Genomic DNA, 21167 nt, shown 5'->3' on the forward strand with positions numbered 1-21167 from the left:
TCGGCTGCAGACCCATTACATTTACCACAATGAGAACTGAAATGAAATTTGAGGACAAAACTAATCAAAGACAGCACGGTACAGCGTTCATGGGGCAGTGATGATGTGCCCTTGCCAAGTGCCTAGCACAGCACACTGTGGGCAGACGGGTAGGTTTGCTCACCACCAAAGAGATAAGGGCAGGCAGTTACAGCCTGTGCTTTGTTCTCTTGCCCTTGCCCGACGCCTGCTTCATTCTGCCTTCTCAGCCCTTCGTGGAAGCATGTATGAACCGTGCCCATAGGAGACAGCAACATCCATGTACCATATGCTCTCTGTTTCATCCTCTCTGCTAAAGCATCTCGACCAATTAGCTGGCAGGTCACCCTGCAGATCCCATGCACCTTCTCCTTTTAGGATTCTGTTTGGGGAAGGGTGGCTTGTTGGATTGGTTTTGTCACATCCCTCACTTTCTCACCAGGAAGCAGTAGGTTAGATGAAACACAAATTAACAAATTTGTGTTATTACTTAAGAAATAATAAAGGGCTTAACAAATCTGGTATTTTAAAAAAAAGAAAATCACAAAATGGCTGAGGTGGGCAAGGACCTTCGGAGATCAGCTGGTCCACGGCCTGGTCAGAACATGTCCAATTGGCTTTGAATATCTCCGTGGATGGAAATGCCACAGCCTCTCCGGGCAGCCTGTGCCAGTGGTTGATCACACTCACTTTATTCATGGGTTTTTCCATGCTTTTTTCCAAAGCTTTTTTTCATGTTTAAGTGGAATCTCCTGTGTCTCTGGATCCATCTCATTTACACCCCCTTCACGTACAGGACCCCCAGAGCCCACTCCTCCCAGGCTCACACCCCACCTTCCTTGGCTGCTCCCCAGTTCAGATACTCCAGCCCCTTCATCATCCTCATGGCCCTCCACTGCGCTCATTCCAACATGTCCATGTCTCTCTTGCCTGGGGGTGCCCTCAATATGTGCATGCATTATTTATTGTAAACGCAGTGGGATACGCACCTGCCATGGGCTTGCTGCCTGGGGTGGCACTGGGAACATCTCCTGGTGGCGTGACTGGTTGACTACACCCCCAGATGTGTTTACACTGGTGCTTGTGAACTGCTCGGTCTCATTTATGGGCAAAGAGGAAGTATAACTGATACAATAACAAAAAAATGCTTGTTTATATATATATATATATATATAGTTATTAAAAAAAAAAGTTTTAACTGAAGAATCATTATTAGCCTAGATTTGATATCCTTTACCCATGGCAGGGGGGTTGGACTAGTTCTAGATCATCTTCAGAGGTCCCTTCCAACCCAAACCATTCTGTGATTCTATGACTTACCAAAAAAGAAGGAACACTGATGCAGTTAAAGTTTTTATAGACACACTTAGTTTCTATCCTTTTCCTGGTGAAGGTTGGGGGTTTCATCCTGGGAGGGGAACTGTTACGGCAAGTCGTCAGCACCCGGGATGCTTTGGGGGGAGGAATACTATGTCCAGGTGGGTTTTTTTCCTCCCTTTAGGATCTGTTTGGGGTCATTTTAAAATGTTTGCTATTGTGCTTTTACACCTCTGTTCTTTCTTTGTTGCTCGGCAGCTCCAGATTACATCCTCATTTATGGCACATGGTGCCTTCTACATACGTCCCATATAATCCCTTTGTTCTCTGATACCCCTAACCCTTGCTTTGTCCAGCTCCAAATGTGCATTTTTTAGCTGACCATGGGTGAGCTGTTCGCAGCCGTGGGGTCTCCTGTGGCAGCCCCTGACCATCTCTATCCAGCCCGTGCCTGCCCCCCTTTGCATTGCATCCCCTGTCCCCATGTCTCAAGCCTGCAATCCCACACCAGCCCGTGTTTCTCTGCATTGCTTCTTTGTGCAACAGTCAGAAGTACCTGGTTACACACCGAGTAACTGCTCCCTGCTGCTGGCTGTGTAAAATCGTGGCTGTACCGCAGAAGGGCAGAGGTAAACCAGGTTAGCTGGGGACGCCTGCTCAGCTGGAGGAAACGCTGCCCCAGCTGAACCAAGGAAGACGAAGCCATGGGCAGGGCAGGATAAATCCAGGCAGCAATGCTCTGACAAGGCTCAGTGCTGAGGCCTGGCAAACTCATTGCAAATACTGTGTTACAGGGATGCATCATTACAACACCTCTTCCCTCCGAGAGGTGAGCCCCGATGCAGCTGTTGCAGAGCACTGGGATGTGCCTTGGGTGTCCCCCGGTTGATTAATGGACAGAACTCTGTCCGAAGTGGGAGAACATAGGATCCAAATAACTTTTTGCTCAGAGGTCTTGTAAAATGTGATGGAAGCAAACATACAATTCACAGAATGTGTTCTGTCTGCTAGTCTACCAAATAAAGAAGAATTTTTCCATTTCAATAACACCGTACCTACCGCTTTTGTGCTCAGGTGTATGTTCTGGTGTACAGACAGTTATAAATGGCACTCAAATCCAATTACATATCCGCCTGGCAAACAAGAAGCCTGGATTTATTAGCAAACAAAATGCAAGAGAGTTGAAAACACCAGATTTCTGCAACAGTTTATGTTCTGTCTGCAGCAAATTACCTTTATCTAAACATAAGCTTCATCTGCACTTTGTAATTTCTACCAGTTTTCTCCCGTAATTCCCAGTGGCACTAATGAGGCTTACATGCAAACATTGCATCTAAACTACAACACTAAATTATATTAACGAATCATATTTAGAATATTCTGAAATTGTTTGTCAAAGCTGCTACTAAAAGATAAGAAACTGAAATCTCTGAATACAAATGATTCAATATAGACTAATTCAAAAATATTATCATGATTTGCATCGGTGCAGCCTTTACTTGGGTAAGGTCGGATTCAATTTTTTTGAACAGGGAGAAAATGAACCTTTCATAGGAATAAAAATAAAATTTGTTTAGAGGTGATTTTTAACTTAGTACATAAATTATTGGCCTGGAATCTTTATTGTGCATGTTTAACTTGCAGTCATTATGTAAATGATTTCATTATATAAATATTCATTATACAAACCCATTATGTAAATCCACAATATCTACACATTCAGTGTAACACCATAAGAAACACCGGGCTGGCGTCTGTAATCTGAAAATCTGGTATTGTTGAAATGTCATCTGAAGAAATTGCAGGTATTACTTATTTTGTTCTGACATTTAAGAGCAAAGTGCACCATCAATAGTTTAAGAATGAAGGCAGAATTTTAAAGAATTAAGGTCTACCTGAAACATGACTCCAGCTTTTAACACTTGTGCACGCAGGGTGGGTAGGTGCTACGGTGCCGTTCCGGAAAAGCAAGCACTGCCGGTGCCGCCAGGAGCCATGCCAACAAAAGCCATTCAGGAAGCTTTTGATAAAGTACTCCTGCTTTGCAAAATTGGGGTGCTGTATGTCAAAAATCTTTTCCGCTTAAGTATTGACAAACCTTTGCAAAGGTGACTTTTCCTGGCTCAGAGGGCCCGGCAGCCAGGATGCTCGGGCAGCGTCCAGCAGAGCAGCCACGCTGAGCCGGTCTGGGGCCAGCAGAAGCACACACCACCTGGGCGCTCTGCTGCTTAGGGACCTGCTTTCAGGGAAAGCCTAACATTTTCCAGGCTTTTCTAAATACAAAATAGGCTAAATTACATAGTTTCAACAAGTCTTATGGAAGAAGCAAAACTTTTTCTACCTAACTCCCTTAAAACAAAATGCTACTTCTTGAAATGCCACTCCCAGCATAGTCTAACGTTCAAGATGTAGGGGAATTGCATTTGTTTGTATTTGAATTAAGCAAATGGAGAGAAGTGGGGGGGTTTCTCTCCACATCCCAGAGGGTTGTTCTGGCTGTTGCCAATACAGCACATGGATAGAGGCATCAGAGAAGCTGCTCTCTCTCACAGGAGGCAGCAAGAGCTAGCAGGGCAGGCAGAGCAGGGGTGCAGTGGGTCAGATGCAGTCGGTTATGTTTTGCCAAACTAGCTAAATATCTGGGCAGATGCTGGGGGAAGCAAGGTGCTTCAAATGAAGCACAGCTGTATTTAGACAACAGTGACCACGATGGGTCTATATCAAATGTATCTATAGAGAGAAGGGCATAAAAAGATTGCAGGAGTAGCCTCACCTTTGGCTTTGTCCAGTGTGCTTGGCTTTGCAATCGTAATGTTTACCACGAGTGTTGTTAAATCAAGTTTCATGTTTCAAACAAGTATTTTCATGCTAGTTGGTTCCTGTTGGCATCATGGTGGTGTTACCCAATGGATTCACGCACAAGGCTGGGCTCTGCACTTACGCTCTGCAGGACCAAGCATGGTGCAAGAAGTGAGGGCGACCAAGAGGTGCACCTCAAAAGTGCACTCCTGGTCCGAACTCAAATGCCGATAGGGAGGCAACCAAAGTGCGTGAATTCCACTCCCTCAAAGGAAGGAAACCTGGTGGATGTTCTCCTGGAGTGAACCTCACATAGTCCTGCCAGGAGTGGGAGTTAGCCCACCAGGACCGATCCACAACAAAGCAAAGCCACCCCAGGCACCCCACATGGCGCACATTAGGTCCTCAGCAGTGTTTCAGTCTCCACATCCACCCCTGTTATGCTGCATTACCTGCCAGTGTAGAGATTGAGCATCACTGGCTCAGCAAGGAGACTGATGTGTGATGTACATTTTGCTAGCAGGTTTCACAGTCACTGGCTGCAGGGGAAAAAAAAAAATAAAATTAGTTTGAGACAGGAATCTCCTGTTTTCTTTGTAGCTGCATGTGGTGTTTCCTGACTATATCATCCCGGCTTCTGTGGCTTGCTCATATTGAACAGTCCCCCTCTGCCTTTGTAACACCTCAGCCTGGCTCCTCAGCATCATCTCTGGTGACTTCTAGTTTCGTATTTTCCAGTTCTTCCCTGCTCTGTTTCCCTTTTCTCACAGTTTTATCCCTATCGCTTCCAGTCTAATTTCTGGTTATTTTCCTAAAACGTGAGGGTAAACCGGTTGTATGAATGTGCAAGCGTTTGTGAGAGCAGATTTTCAGAAACTGTGAATTTAGCTGAATGAAGACAGATTTCCCCATGTCAAGTGAAAGGCAAATCCCTAGCGCCAGGACACTCCTCATTCATTCAGTCCTGTTTCCAGAGAAGGGTGACACTGAAGTGTTTCCAAAATAACCCAACAACCCCCCAGAAAACCTTGTAAGAACTGTTTAGCACATGCAAAATAACAGATTTTTCACTAACACTGGGGAAAGCTACACATATCCAGAAATTAGCCTGCATTTAGATTTGAACATATTCATGTGATGACTCCTCTTCTTCTCCAACACATTTCATTTGCCGCCGGGGCATGTGTGCATGAGTGTGATATGACTGAACTGAACCTAATGCCCGTCCTATTGTTTCTGGACAGCCCTAAAGCCGTGAAGATGTATTGCATTAATGTATCATCATAGCAATGTCGTTCTGACGATATATTAGTGTAATACATCTTCAGAGCACTCAAATGATAGGGCTGTCTGGGAGGAATGAGCCTAAGAGCTGATTCAATTCAATTACAGGACAAAAGGCACTGCTAGTCCCCGACCAGGCAGTGCGGTTCCTGTGAGACCCCTCCCGAAGCAGCCTGCTGCGGGAAGCTGATGCTGGGGAGGGGGGAGCAGAGAGGCTTTTGTAAAACTTCTAGCTAAATCCTAAGAAATAAACATAGCCTGACATGAGCAAGCGAATGTCAAATATTTTGTTCCACTTGCACTTCTGCTAAAGAACCACCATTTCTCAGATGTTATCCACACGTGACAGAAATAAGAAGTATTTTGTTGAAGTGCAAGTTCTCTGAACCTGGATTTTCAGGCTGAAAATACTGAACTGACATGAATTATTATCAGATTTCCAGGGCTTTGTGTGTGTACAAAGTATGAGCTCATCTTTTAAAATGCTCCGTCTCTTGCTTGAAAACAGTTTTAAAGCTGAAAGTTCTAGAAACAGAAGTTTCTGCCTTGTGTCTTTTGTCTTACTAAATTCTACAAATCGAGCAGATGTCATTGATGGCAAGGGTTATTTTACACCACTGTTGCCCTCTGATATATTTGCAATTGTGCTTTATATAATTTTTGATCTGTGACAAGCTGCTCTCAGCCACCCTCCGCTCAGCCGCTGCCTTTGCGCAGTGAAGCTGCTCCCAACACTAATCAAGTTGTGTGAAGGATCTTCTTATTGAACCACATTTTCCTGACTTTGTAATTCAAAGCCCAATTAGCAGGTACTTCAAGCAGCCTGGCAGTACTGCCACCCGGCAAGACCTCTTTTGCTCAGTCTGCTTTGCCCAGTGATTATTGTTTCCTGGTTCATGGCTTTGGGTTTGCAATGCCTGGAGCCACTGTTCCATTGTCTCCCTCTCCCAGTGATGGCATCTACTTCCAGGTGCTGGATAAGAGCCCTAAGGGTGAGGAAGGGTTTTTCCCTATGGAGCTATCGCTCCGTCAAGGTGATGTACTGCAGGAGATGAACCTTTGAGTCTGGAGCCGGTGATGTTCTCATGGGCTACAGGGTGGCGATGCGGCATCCTGAGTGGCAGTGACATGCAGCCACCTTTCCTAAATGGCCATAGATTTATTGCTGCATTAGACCAAAAGCGAAGCTTGTTCCCTTTAGGTGTCTAAGAAGCGGAATGTAAAATAATTCAGTGATTTAACCTGATCAGCAATGACAGTGATATGCCTCCCTCATGCCCATCATTACTCATCTTGCAGGCGGGTAGCTTCATTATGGCGCTTAGTGCTGCCCTCCTCGGTCAGGTGAAGCATTACCGGACTGAGCCGAAACATCTGTTCCTGCAAACCAAGCTGGAAGGTTTGGAGACAAGCCAGGAAACCTTCAGAGACAGACCAAGGCAGGGACACTCAGCAGTGACGGGCTGAGATTGACCGTGATCAGGGAGGTTTTCACTTGTTCGGTGGGAGAGAGGAGATATGCAGGAGAATCCTGTGCACAGCTGGCAGCTCCTCTGCCACACCGCTTACCGCTGGCACCGGCTGGCATCACCCATCGCAGCATCGGGAGGCAGGAGGGGCAGGGATGTGCTCTCGGCCGCCCCGAGCTGCCAGAGGAGCCTGCGGGTGCTGCTTTGCTGTGTGCTGCACGTGTTGGCACAGCCGCTTTCAGAAGTCACGCCTTCCATGCCAGCATGTTGGGCTGACAAAGATAATATTAATTTAGGGCTTAGAAGCCTTGGGCATTACAAAGCTTTTATGTCCTGCTCCTGGTCTGGGTTTGGAGAGAACACCTCTTCTTTTTCTGCCTTGACTAAACTCTTCTTTCTGTGCCGCCTGAGGAAGCGCCGCAGCTCTCAGCTCTGGGTTTACAGCTCCCTGTTCTGGTACTTTACACAAGCCCACTGCTTTGTGCTGTTGATTGAACAGGGATGCCCACTTCTCCCAGTCACCAGCTCTGGCCAGGACCTCCATGAGTCAGGAAAACTTCCATCCTGGTGGCCTGACACACGTCCCTGTTAGCACCAATGCTTGGGCTGCTGCTCACACCAGCTGGGTCTGGGCACCTCAGCAATTAGTCCGGCACGAAATTGGTGTTATTCATTCAGCCCAGGGTGAGCTACTGCCACGCACCCCTCTTGGCATGCAAAGCTACTGGGGGTTGTACAGCCCAAATGCAAAACTTGCACTGCTGCCTCCTACCTGAGCACTGCCTCAGCTGCAGCTGCGCTGCAAGGAGCTGCCCCTGGGCATGGATGAGCAAGGCCTCCCTGGAAAATACCCAAATCACACATCCCCTGGGACACGGGGTGGCTTGGGGGGGACTTGGGGTCTTTTGTCAGCCCCTGCATGAGAAAGCTATGTGCGTGGGCCAGCTAAATATCACACCGATGGGCATGTGGGGATGGCATAGGTGGATCGGTCCATCTTACAACCGTTTGGGGACTTGAAGTTCTGTGATTAGTATTTTATATGAATTTAATGGCCTGGCTTGTGATCCTGAAGGGGAGTTTTTCAGTTGGTAAAGGCATCATATGCCATTACATCAATGGTTCCCTAATATCAAACAAATACCTGGCAGCTTCCGAAGAATTCAAGGGGGAATGGCGTGGAGCTCTATATGCAGTAAATGAGGAGCTTCATTAACAGTTAAAGGCAGCAGTGCCCAACGTATCTGCTTGCTGTGGCTCTTTCCTTTGCCTTGGGACAAACAAAACACCAGAAGATTCCAAAACCACACCTCTCCCAATGCAAAGACAGTGTCTTTGGTTTCAGGTTATAGGGCTTTGCCTTTTATTTTATTTATTTTATTTTTAGTGATACTTGTAAGTACCATTCTTGTAAGTACCTAGATTTAGGTATTTGATCCAATTAATTGCACTCAGTATTCAACGGTCCATTGCTTTGGTGTCAGGTGACATTATGCTGTCTGTGGTCAGGGGCTTTCTGAGGAAGTCTTCTCTGAAAAATGTCATTTTGTCAGGACCATTCCAGAAGTTGAGCTCCCTTCAAAAAGCAGAAAGGTATTCCTAGAAATCCTCATATCTTTTTAAAATCTTTAACAGTCTGAAAAAAATAGTGCTTGTTAAAATACAGTTGTCAGGAGAAGAATATTCAAACTTAAGATGGTCAAATAATTGGGTCTTTGTGAAGGAACTGAGAATCAAGAGTAAGATTACAGTCTTTGTGAAATACAAAAATTCAAACTAAAATGTACAAAAGCATTGCACAGAAATAAGTATATTATGGATAATTTTATAGCAAATAGTTTTTCTTGCTTTTCAATGAAGTAGATGAACTCATTAATAACTCATAAAATGCAATGAAAATTAGACTTTTGGTACATGCTTAGTTGATTCCCTCAGATATCAGTTCATTTTTATTGAGAAACACTGCACCTTCAAGTGATTTATGAATCATAGAAGGTATTTCAGTGAAACAAAATCTTTAATGTTCAAAACCAACCAAGCAACTGTACGTTTTACCCTCTTTCCCCTTCCTTTGCTATAGTGACCCTCAGGGCTATTTTGGGAGATACTGGTCTTTGAACAAAGTGTGTCAACTTTGGGGCTTGCACAATTTTTTTTAGAGAAAAGTAACAGATAATCTACTAAAATGCAGTGAGATGCTGCTATTTTTTATTTTTATTCTGGGACATCCCCTCCGGGCGGGCAGCAGGCAGGCAGGCAGCAAACCCAGGCTGGGCGGCTGATGAATGCAGATGCTGCAGGGAGGTGACAGTGAGTAAGCAGCAGATGGCCACATTCATCCTGACCATACCTGCAGCATCTCCTGTTTTGTTCCCATAATCATTTCTTCTGGGCATTTTTATGAGTAATCATATTTTAAACATACTAAGAATTCTTCTAAAACCCACATTTCACAAAAAAATGGTGTTGTTTTTGAGGGCTATGAAGAATATGTAAACAATAGACATTAATGATTCATTTAACTCGTAGTGACTCCAGTTTCCACAAACTGCAGGCAGAAGAGTCCTATAAAGCGGGAGGGATCAACAAATGTATTTGAGCCAAACAGATAATCAGTCGATAAAGAATAGCCTATCATTTGCGGTGCATCATTTTAATACAGCAGCAGGAGGAGGGAAAGGTTATAAAAGCCATCGGCATCAGCAGAGCTGTGAGCAACGGCCCTGTCCCGCAGGGTGCCTGCCTGGCCCCATCCCAGCTGCTCCTGCCCCACTCCATCCTGCTCCCCACCCGGGCTCCCGCAGCCTGGCCAGGGGCCAGGTCTCTCCTGACAGCCGCCACAGGCACGGGGCTTCGCTGGGAATAATTACCCCTTCCCAAGAGCCAATCTCCACATTAAGTTCTACGAGTTATAAATCAGATCAAGTGGGATTTAATCGTGTCGCTTTCCTTATTAAAAAGATTTTCTTCCCCCCATGGTTTTAATTTTGGTTTTGCAGAGAAAGGGTTTTTAGGCTGTTTCAGACCTTTCATGTTGGCTGTTTGGTGCAGAAGACCCAGTGGCCTGTGTGTAAGAGGGGGCCCATGCAGACCCCGTCCTGCTGAAGGGCCTTGCATGTCCCCGTGCAGAGATGGCCTTCTGCCGCGGGCTGTGGTCTTCCAGTGAGGAAAACCCGACATTTGCAGGAGGCTGCACCTACATACCTCAGCCTTCTGCCGGCACACAGGGTTCTGAGCACACCTGCAAAAATCAGAGTGGAGTCTGGTATACATGAAGCTAAATATCCAGAAGATATAACATGCAGACAAACTGGTATCTCCAGTGGGTTTTTTTTCTCCCAAAGTTGCACCTGGTTGACCGTATCTCTCTTCAGGTATTAAAATGGAGCTGGCTCTCCTTTATACGAGTACGCAGCTGCCAAGGCAGAATAGTCATAGAATCACAAGATGATTTGGGTTGGAGGGACCTTCCAAGACCACCCAGTCCAACCCCCACCACGGGCAGGGACCCCTCCCCCCCAGCCCAGGCTGCTCCCAGCCCCGTCCAGCCTGGCCTTGAGCCCTGCCAGGGATGGGGCACCCACAGCTGCTCCGGGCAGCCTGGGCCAGTGTGTCACCATCTTCACAGTGACGGATTTCTTCCTAACATCTAATCTAAATCTAGATATTTAAATTTTCTAAATCTAGAAAAGTCAGTCCATATTCTGGAGCATGAACTGACCATGTGTTCTGTGGCATGAAGTCTGCAAATAGAAAATTCAGACTTGCTCCAGACCAGCATCACCCTATGGACCTCAGACACGTAGTGCAGCATGGCAGTGGTTCGGAGCAGGGACAGGAACTGATGTAGCTTTAGAGAATGAGAAAAACTAACTGTGATGACTTCTCTTGTAACACCAACCTCTACCCTCTACACACAACATCTCTTGATAACTGGCTGAGATTTACATTGCCCACACCATGAGCATGCACATTGGCAGCTCTCCAAATGCTTGTCTCCGGGCCTATATATCTCACATATAGATGTAACCCTGTTGTCTCCATCGTCTGAAACTTTCAACTTTGTCAATCTATATTCACATCTCTTTCCTCTCATCAGCATGCCTTTCTCACAAAATTGCTCTACTTGCTTTTCTTGTTTCATGTCGTCAGCTGGGAGATCTCCTCCAGACCTCAATTTATCAGTCGGTTTGGGATATATTTTTTTTCTTTACATTTAATCTGGTTTTTCTTTTCAAATGTGGAGCGTGGCTTCTCTGAAGCTAAATGGCCTTCAGCAATCGATGTTTAAATGGTCCCCAGTGTGACAGGGCCATTCTCCTAGCACACAGTGAGCTGTTCAGATTGCCTGCAGTTCCTTGGAGAGGACTATTCAATTACAGCATCGGGTGTAACTTTAAACCCAGAATCCATAATGAGCAGTAGAAATGGCTTCAGATCATTTTTCTGGGTGAATCCAACTGTTCAGACTTCAGATTGCTCTCAGCATGCCACAGCAACTCATCTTCATGAAAGAAAGGTGCCTCCTTGTGCCCTTGATCCTGTATCCCCAACCCAGCCTCAGAGATCAAGAAGGACCTCACAGATTACTTAAAGCACCTGGTGATAACCAGATGGCATCATCATGGTATCATCATTGGAGACGCCTTCTATTCTCTCACATTGAGTCCAGTTCTCATCATCAAGGCAGTGTACATAAGGATGAGCTGGAATCTCTGTGCCTCCCCTCTTCTGGGAGACGGTTCACTCAGCTCTGCACAGTCTCTCGTGTGCACCATCGAAACGTCCTGAGCCTGTGATGGACCAGGATTGGCATCAGCTCAGCCTCGGGCTCTCCACACTCCCAGCCCTACCAGGGGCTTCAAGCTCTGCTGGAGGATGAGGTATCTCAAAGATTGGGTCATAAAAGCCAGTCCTGGGCACTGAACAGGTTTTACATTTCATAAACTGGGGCTATACTGTATTTATTATCCTAGTGAATAAGGAAAAAAACAAAAACCTTGGCTCAGATGAAATCCGCAGAGTTTTTTGGAGCTACCCTGGACTTGCACCAGATTTTTCTTCTTACTGACTTATGTTTAACACCAGGGGAGGAAAATGCTACCCTTGCAAAACTCATCCGTCCAAGCCTTCAAGAACTGGTCCATATGGCAGTGTGTACGTGTGCTACACCTGATGCCAGGTACCATATGCGTGGTAAGAAAACACAGTTTTAATTGTGTACTCTCCTGAGGAATAACAAGCGTGATGATTTACCAAGCATCATATCACATGGCAGTAGCAGCAAACAGGTGTTCAAGCGCACTTTCCCAGGCATTTTTCTTCCTGGCTGGAGAACCTGGTCTTGTAACCTAAGATATCCAGAGCAGATTACTTACATATCATTATGTGTACCAGTAAGTCTAATTAACAGATTTTCTGAAAAACCCATCAGGAATGGCCTTGGACACGAGGTACTCATGTTTATGTTTCTTTTAATTCAACAGTTTTTTCCCACTAACATGACCTCAGGCTGATGGACTGGTGCTAATGAACCTTCCAGATTTCTTGTTCTCAGGTACCAGGTCTGATAAGCCTTTTGGCTGTAGCCAGCAAAGGCAGCCAGACACGTTTCTGGTGGCTTGACAGGGCCATAGGATGCACATGGTCCTCGGGAGGGTAGAGCAAGGCACGGCTCCCCAGGCGGCAAGACATCGCAGGAGAAACAGGGAGAAAACTGAGCTGTCTCCTGGAGTTCGGCTCATTCACCAGTGTCTTCACCCACAGTTTGTTCTCCCTGCTGCTTATGAATATCCTTCCTTGAGCCGGATGTGCACCCAATGTAACATAAATACGCTTACATATACTTACGCATATATCTTTCGCATAACGTGATTTAAGTTCTCTCACACAGCCATGGGAAATCTCTAGAACTAAAACGAAGCTGAAGAAGATGAAGTACTGTGCGGATGAATAGGAAAGATGAAACATGGTATCTGTGTATTCCCTAAGAAAAGTATTTATCTCTCATATTTACTAAAAGCTTTCTTCTGTGAGCTGGATGCAAAATTTCTGGGGACATGACTTAATTTTAATATTTTCAGACACGTACGTGAGTTGCATAAAATATACGGGGTTTACAGCACTGTAAAAATGCGTGCGTATTTTGAAGCATAAATTAGGTTAATAGCTCCGCATTAGACCCCTGTAAATACAAGGGTTATGAAAAGTGCTGATGGGCATTTTTGCAAAAGATTCTAACAGGAATTATTGTAGGAACTCCCACCAGGTTTCCAGACAGCAGTGCTGATGCATTGGAGCTGCAGTGCGGCGCTGTGCTGCCCTCCCAGTCCGCGGCAGTGCCCCGAAGCTGGCTGGTGCCAGCACCCAGACCCCCGTTGGCTTTCCCTGCAGATACTGTTCCTGGTGCTGGTTTTCGGCCAGCCGGGTGACAGCTTGTCAGCCCTGAGAGCTGGGGTTGCTTATGCTGTAGCCAGGCACAAAACCTGGGAGGCAAAGAACCAGGGTATTGCCTGATGGGTTATGTTTACATTAAACCACAAGTTTAAAGCAGAAGATGCTTTTTGCTTAACATCAAAACATAAATAAATATTTTTATGAAATTCTAGGCAGTTCGAGATACATTTTTTTTCTTTTTTTTTCCAGATTGATGTTGGGAACTGGAATAGGATATATCGTAAATTATTCCCGGGATTCAGTGTAGAATAGTTCGGTGCATACCACATACCCAGGGAAGTACTGACACTGGAGAGCGTTACAATCTCATCATTTAATAGTAATTTTTAACCTCACACACAGGAAAAATCTGCATTTTATATAGTTTTCTTGGTGTTAGAAACAAAGCAGAAGGCTTGCTGGAAGGTCTCTCCTTTGCCAGGCAGACACCCCGGGGCAGGCAAGGGCTTTGCATCCTGCGCTGCTGTTCAAAGCAACAGCAATAACATCTTCCTAGAAATTGATTCAACTTGGCCAAAGCGGAGCAGGACGGGGGCCACGATATGAACAGTAATGGCCGGATTGTCTGTGGAAGGGTTGTGGGCGTTTTTTGTAATTTATTCCTACAAACAACATGGAAGAGAAAAAAATTCATTCTCATGCAATTTCTCATATGCCATAAATTATTTCATTGCATTTTATGAATGTTCACTTCAGTTCACAATGTTTTTCCAATTTCAGTCTTATCTTTCTACTTTACATAACCAGTGCTTACTTGGGGCTCTTTCCCGTGACAGGCATGGTGTATTGTGCTTATTAATGAGTGCTATCTTGCTAAGCGATGCACTGTTATAATTGATGTTTTGAACCCTGCACACTTTAAAACATTAATCCATGAACAGATAAGCAAATGAAATTCACTGCAGTGATGGACATGAACATAATACTTCTGCTTAGTTCTCACTACCCAGTTCAGATTTTCCTCATTGCTCTGTAAGTTGCAAAGTTATTAATAGTCAATTAAAATCTTGTCTGTCTGGGACGACACTTTCAGCAAGTCTTATTAACCTTTAGGCTTAAAATTTCCAGCATCTGTAGTCGTGTCTGCTATGATGTTTTGTTTTAAGATAAAAGTTATATTTAACATTTTTTGGTTTCTTATGTGGCGAATGCCTTGTGAGGAATGTAAAACAATTAATTTGCTCCCCACCAAGAGTGCACTGCTCAAAAGATATAGAAAGATGAACTTTGAAGCAGGTAACAGTTTTCATCTGAAGAATACCAAACTGCTCACTGCAGGGTGGGAACCACAGTAGGCAAAAGTGCTGGGATTTAGAAAACTACAAAAATTTCCCTGTGTGCTCTGACTCCATGTCAAGTGGAGATAAATTAGCTTTTGAACCATATAATTGTTCTTGCTCTCTAAAATAATTAATACCTTCAGTTGCAACGCACTAAGGAGTCACATATAGAAATATGCCAGTTCAGTCTTTGTACCATTTTACACCGGACAGACCTCTGCCTGTTTCCTAAGCGCTCACACTGGCTGTCCTTACTCCTGTGCAACAAGGCAAACACTGAGTGAGCATGTTACTTCTTGGGTTTGGGTCCTGTAGGAAAGGAGAGCTATTATTTAATTTTTAATTAATATGATGAAATGTTTATCAGGGCACAACACTTAAGCAATGAGTGATGTGGTGAGCAAACCTGAAAGGGCTTTTTCCCAGGGGTAGGACATGGGATGAGCCACCCATTTGGCACCCATGGCCACCCATTAGAGGCGATCAGCCACTGGTTCCCTCCAGGACACATCTAGCTTTGGCAGCCTCGGGGCACAGGGACCCCCAGGTGATGAGGTTTACCACCCTTCATTTCCAGCTGGTTAACATACAGCTACAAGGTCAAACGGTCCCTGAGAAGTGAGGACACCTGTGGTGGGAAGCTGATGCTGAGGCCCCCAGCAGTAGGGTGACTTAGCTGCTCCAGGTGCCCCTTCAGCTGGGCTGCTGGCTTTGCTGCTGATTGCTGGGGGCGGCTCTCTGCCCAGGTGTGAACCATAAGCCCTAATGATGGGTGCTAAGACTCTTAAGGCAGGTCTTGACTCATCTGTGCCTTATATTTTGTGAAGCCCTCTCATGAGAGGGTACCTTTTGAGAAGGTGCTCTCATGGATCTGGAGGCTGCTGAGTTCAACTGTGGGGCAGGAGAGGACCCTTAGTTGGTCTCAGGAGCTTGAGGGGGTTTGCAGCCCCATTGGAGCTGGGTTTTCTGAGCAAGTAAGCATGCCCCCCTTTGGATGTGAATTATCTGCAAAACCCTCCAGCTGCTAGTTGGATGTTGGTGGAGCTTCAGGTGGTTTGTGCTCAGCATCCAGTAATTTTTTTCTCTGATTATTTCATTTCAGCAAAGCCCTTTGAGAGTGGACAGTACCTGGACATCTATGGAATTACAAGAGACCAGGCTGGGGAATATGAATGCAGTGCAGAAAATGATGTCTCAGTTCCAGATGTGAAAAAAGTAAAAGTCACAGTAAACTGTAAGTCATGTTGTTTCTTAATCCCTAAATCCAATGGAGAAGAGGGATGCGGCTGAGAAGAAAAGTCTAATGCAGCAAACTGCTGCTTGTGGTGAAACTGTAGCATGTTTGGGTTTTGTATTACAGCAGCAAAACGACCTGTGCTATTTGATGTATGTGTTAGCCTCTCCAAAGGAAGGTAAAAGGAGATTAAGGTTCAAATCCTCCTGTTGTCTGCTGGGGGACAGTAGCGCTGGCCTGCTGGCACGAGCTTTATAGCAGGTGCCTCACTGAGCTGTGGTGCTGGGACTGAGGCTTTGGAGTAATTTTTTGAGTAATTATCTGAGTAACTTCTGAGGACTGCTGTGGTTGTTGGGCTGAAGTGTTTCTGATTTAATTTGTCACAGTTGTGCAGTAATATGAGGAACTGAGAAACTTCCAGAAATTCTGTTTGGGTGATTGGGGGTAATCAATCTCCATGGAGATGTGAAATGTTCCCAGTAGAGGCAGCAAGTTGTTTCATGCAGTTGCCCCGCTGCAAAGGCAGAAGGGCTGTGCTGGCACGTGGCTCTGCCGCGGGGCTCCCAGCAGGCGCTGGGCAATGCCGGGAGCGGCTGAGGTAGCCCATTGCCCGTCGGGTCCAGCCGCCTGGGATTTCACACTGAGGCGGTGTTTTCAGCCTGGGACTGAATTTGGTTTAGCACTTGGTATGACATGAAACATTCAGAACGGCATTCATTTTCCCTCCAATGTTAAAAAAAAAAAATATGGGGAGAAAATGGGAATAACTTGTATCTTTCATTCTAACAAAGAATTTTCTTAGGTTAACTGCGGTTACCCAGTTTGTAATTTGTAACGGTTCCTTGCCTGACAATTGCTGCAGCATCTTTACCGGCATCAGATTTTTGAGATGTGAGCTTTGTGTCCCCTCCACAGATCCTGTCCTTATGGACATGCTGGGGGTAGCAAAGCCTCTTGTCCCGGCCTCTGTGGAGCTGGAGGGTGGAGCAGGGAAGGTGGTTTGCTGCCGGGGGGCTACTGATGGGGCTAGCTGTGCTAACTGGGAGCTTATGGGATGTTCCCACGAACAAAAGCTGACCAGACTATCTTCATTTACATGACACCAGGGTACTTGTAGTTCATGCTGTCCTGGAACTTGGTGGATCAAAGCACTAATACTTATAGAATAGCTCGATCATATGCGGGGTCTCGCTGGCAGCTTTCCGTCCTGCTTGGTCACGCAGGCTGGTGGCACTGGCTGCAGGTCCTGAGGCTCTGGTGTAACGTGCTGTGACCATCAGTTGTCACTTTACAAGTCACAAGGACAAACACCTGAACTGCAGAGCAGTTCGAGCAGGCTCATGCGGAGTCCATCACCATTCTCACTGCTGCTCTGCCCTCATCAACATGTTTCCACCTACATCAGCTTTGCAGAGTTCCCAAAAGCAGGCAGTGCTCTAAAAACCAGGGATGTGTGGGAGGGAAAAGCACAACGAATGGTGTCCTATGGAACAAATGATCATTATCTTTTGCACAGTATGTTGTTAATGGAAGACTGTCAATAAGAGAAGTTGTGCAGATATTTGCATAGGCGTGCCCTGGGTGTTTTGTGGTGACACCTCTCACACAAGCTGTACTCAGAATGGTTTGTGGTGTTAGATAAATAACTTGCAGTAGGAACGGTGAGCTCAGTCTAATTCTAGCAAAACCATTACTGTGTCTGTATTATTTTGTATCGTGGGGATTTTAATAAGGGTCAGACTAGCTGCCTTGGGAGCTTTCTGAGTGCTCATAGAAAGGGCAAAATTTGTAAGCCTGCTTAGTGGTTGCTTTGGTGTGGTTTGTTTTATTTTTTAAGTAAAAAAAGAGCACAGTGGATGTGGTAAACCCTTGGAATCTCTCTTGCCTTCTGAGCCAGGATCTACATGCACATGAGTCCTAGTTTGGATAAAAGCATCAACTTAACTGGCCAGAGCTGAAACTTCAGCTTAAATGCAATGTGCAGTTGATAGGCTTGTTGCCATGTGCCCTGCACCCTGGGTCATGTCAAAGCTGGAACGATTTCTGACCTCAATTCATCGCATCCTTAACATGAGTTTTGAGTCTGTCAGATGTCTTTGTGGGTGGGGAATACTGACTTTGATGGTGCTGGGAAGGTAAAGCTGAGCAGTGGTGGCTTATTCCTGCTGCAGCCCTTGGCCTGTGCACCAGCTACCACCATGGGTCTGCGTGGCAAGCAAAGCTCTGGCTGCGGCAGCTGGGAGTGGGACTAGCAACTCCCGTGTGGCCAGCGGCAGTGGCTGAGTTGTGGGTGGGGTGGGATTTGCACTCCCTGAACAGCAAGCCAAGGGAGAAAGGGGAGAAACAGTGTGTCTGTGTTGAAGGATGCATGGGCCCAGGTCCTACTGCTCTTTGCATGGCGCAAGCAAGGGCACTCAGGTTTGACTGCGCCACGCAGTGTAAGGGTACCTCTGTCTGCAGTGAGAAACATGTTACAGGCTGCTAAATCAACCAACAAGCTCCATAAATACTTGAATAAAGTGCCCAAGCTGACCTCTGTCCCAACTCAGCTACCTGGGCTAAGCTGGAAGCGTCCTTGGCCACAGTGTGGCTGCACAGGGGATTATGTCGGAGTCAGGCTGCCCTGGAGATATGCAGAGAGTTTGTTTCAGTATTTCTTAAAACTACAGAAGAAAATGGAGGAGGGGGCAAATAAAATTGAAGCAATGTAAAAGTACGGTCTGGATACAGTATGAAACAGTTTGTATACATGAACAATTTGTTGTAGTCAGCTAATTGCTAATGCGCTTCTGTTTGGATTTGTCCCCTAGGCAGTTAAGCACAATGCAGAAGCACTCGGCACATCTGCTCCCTGCTGCTGCTGCTGATCCATTCTGGCCAGCCGGAAAAATGGCTTCTTGTGTTCAGGAGAGGGTTGCACGGGAGCTGGGCGATGCTGGGGGAGCTTGCCCTGCCATAATCCGCCCTGTGGGTGGGATGTGCTGCGGTGGCCGATGCTGTTGGGCTGAGTTTTGCATCCCAGCACCGCAGCATTGGCAGCCCTGCTCAGAAAGGGGTGCTGTCCCATCAAACCAGCAGAATTATGCCTGTTGAGCTGGCCTGGCAGGACAGCTTTTCATCAGTACAGGCTAAATATTCCATTTAGGAGAGCTGTGGTTTCTCTGCTAGTTACTATTTACAAGAAATTTGTATCACATTTATTTCCAAGTTTAAATCTGGAAAGATCATAATGAAAGAAACATAAGAGAGGAAACCTTCAGGTCCTTTTGTTACCCTGGGTTGGGCAGTTTCCTCTGTCAAATATCCTTCAGTCCTGTTTCTTCTTTTAAGATACCAGTTTATTTGTCTAACAAAGAGCAAGGCTTTCTCCTTACACCCCATTTAAAAAAAAAACAAAACACACACACAAAAAAACGACAAAACCAAAAAAACACCAAACAAATCCCATTCCTTTATTTGGCCCTGGGTACATGGTTTAGCAGTGGACTTGGCAGTGCTGAGTTAATGGACTTGATGATCCTAAAGGTCTTTTCCAACTTAAACGAATCCATGATTTTTCTCCAGTTTTGCGAACTTACTAATTTTAAGCACCCCGCTGCATGGGCTCAGCACCAGCTCCACAGCCGCTGCTGCTCCTGCCGCACCCCGCTGGTGGTGTGTGACTGCTCCGTGCAGGGGTGCTGTGCCCATCTGCCAGGTGCCTCCACCCCGAGTCCAGTCCCACTCAGTTCCTCAGGGCACATCACTGAAGCAGTGTCTGACACTGAACCCTCCCGTAGCCTTCCAGGGATCCTGTAATTTCCCAAAACGCCTGTCTCCTCTCCCACCTGCAGTGCTCACAATAGACAATACTCTTGGAAGTACCGTGTGTGGCTTATACTTCAGCTCCTGCTCTTGCACCCTTACAGTCTGCTGGGGCATGGGCAGCATCGCTTCATCCCAGAGCCCCAGCAGTCCCCGTTTCATCACAGTGTTCCTCCACCATGTCTCGTACAGCAGCGTCCTGACACGCAGTCTCCAGCACACAGAACGATGACGGTGCAGCACTACATTTGCATGAATATGATCACTTAACTGCTGCTTCTGACAATTTTTTAATACTGTTTCACTGTTATGAAAAGGAATGTTCTTTACTGCAGACCTGATAACTGTAGAATAAATCAAGGTTTTATTGTGCCCAGTTAATAGAATGTATCAATGAGCCCTGAGCGGTTACAGTGGATATAAGCATAATTTTGAATATGGATATTCATCGCATATAGCGGTTGTTCAGTCATCCAAGCATGTACAAGAAAATTACCAGGTTTAAATTACTTTCTGGATTTCAAGTTTCTTGGCTGGGCAACTTTCAACCATACATAAACAACCAGCTTGCTATCTGCCTTGCGGCATATATTATAACTCTAATGACTTTACGGAGAGGGGGGGGTGTGTGGTGTGTCTTTAGTGCTTCATGTTGTATAATCTACGTTTTCTACTTAATTTATGTCTGTCCACCATAATTTCCCCTTTAAAAATGGTGGCCTGAAAGACTGTGGTGCATTTGTCTGCCTGAGTTCTGAGAGGGGATGGGCGGGAGGGGGGTGGGGATGGAAAAAAAATTGAAGCTGCTGATTTATGAAGAAGGAATACTATACCAAATCAAGGTAAAATAGATAAGATATAATCCAATTTCATTTCACAAGTAAATCTTATTAGCATTTTCTATTACATTTTATAAAGCAAATACTGATTTATAGATGACAACATTGAACCCCACTTTGAACGAGCTAGTGTCTGGATTAGCAAGACTTTAATATCTCATCTGAAGGCTGCTCTGAAACTACCCATGTGGTACTGTAGCTTTGCTGACTCTCTTCTGGTTTATTAGTGCCACACACACATGTATCTGTATATATATTAAAGGCAGCTGCTAAATGTGAGAATCTCCAGAAGTGCTGAGGCCATGCTGTGATGATGAAGAATGGGATGTGTGCCTCATGAAACTGGCATTTATTTTAATTTATGAAAAATTGTCAGCTACCAAATTAAATAGCAAATGTAGACTTTTAAAGTGGAGCTGTACTGCAGTATTCCTTTTTTCAGACGCTATACACCAAGGGTCTGGTTTTCTATAAGTGTATCTCGCCCAGGTCTGTTAAAACTGGATTTGCAGGTGTTACTGAATTAAGATTCTTTGGCTTTGGAGAGGAAAAAAACCATGCAGTTGAAATTAAAAAGACAATAATTTGATTTCAGTCTTTGTGAACCCCATCATGCTGCAAATTGAAGGCCAGGTTCATCGGTGCCTACCAGGGAGGTGAAAATTAC

General features: G+C 45.5%; 1 protein-coding gene across 2 annotated transcripts in view; it reads left to right on the forward strand.

Moving 5' to 3' along the window:
- The window catches only part of NEGR1 (neuronal growth regulator 1), a 293921-nt gene that overhangs the window by 187233 nt on the left and 85521 nt on the right, over positions 1 to 21167 (forward strand). For both annotated transcript variants that reach the window (XM_037404657.1, XM_037404659.1), the window contains exon 4: positions 15726 to 15857. In XM_037404657.1, coding sequence (XP_037260554.1) covers positions 15726 to 15857 — 132 coding nt within the window. The remainder of the gene's footprint in view (positions 1 to 15725; positions 15858 to 21167) is intronic.

This window comes from Falco rusticolus, chromosome 11 (assembly GCF_015220075.1).
Source record: "Falco rusticolus isolate bFalRus1 chromosome 11, bFalRus1.pri, whole genome shotgun sequence".
Taxonomy (NCBI): domain Eukaryota; kingdom Metazoa; phylum Chordata; class Aves; order Falconiformes; family Falconidae; genus Falco; species Falco rusticolus.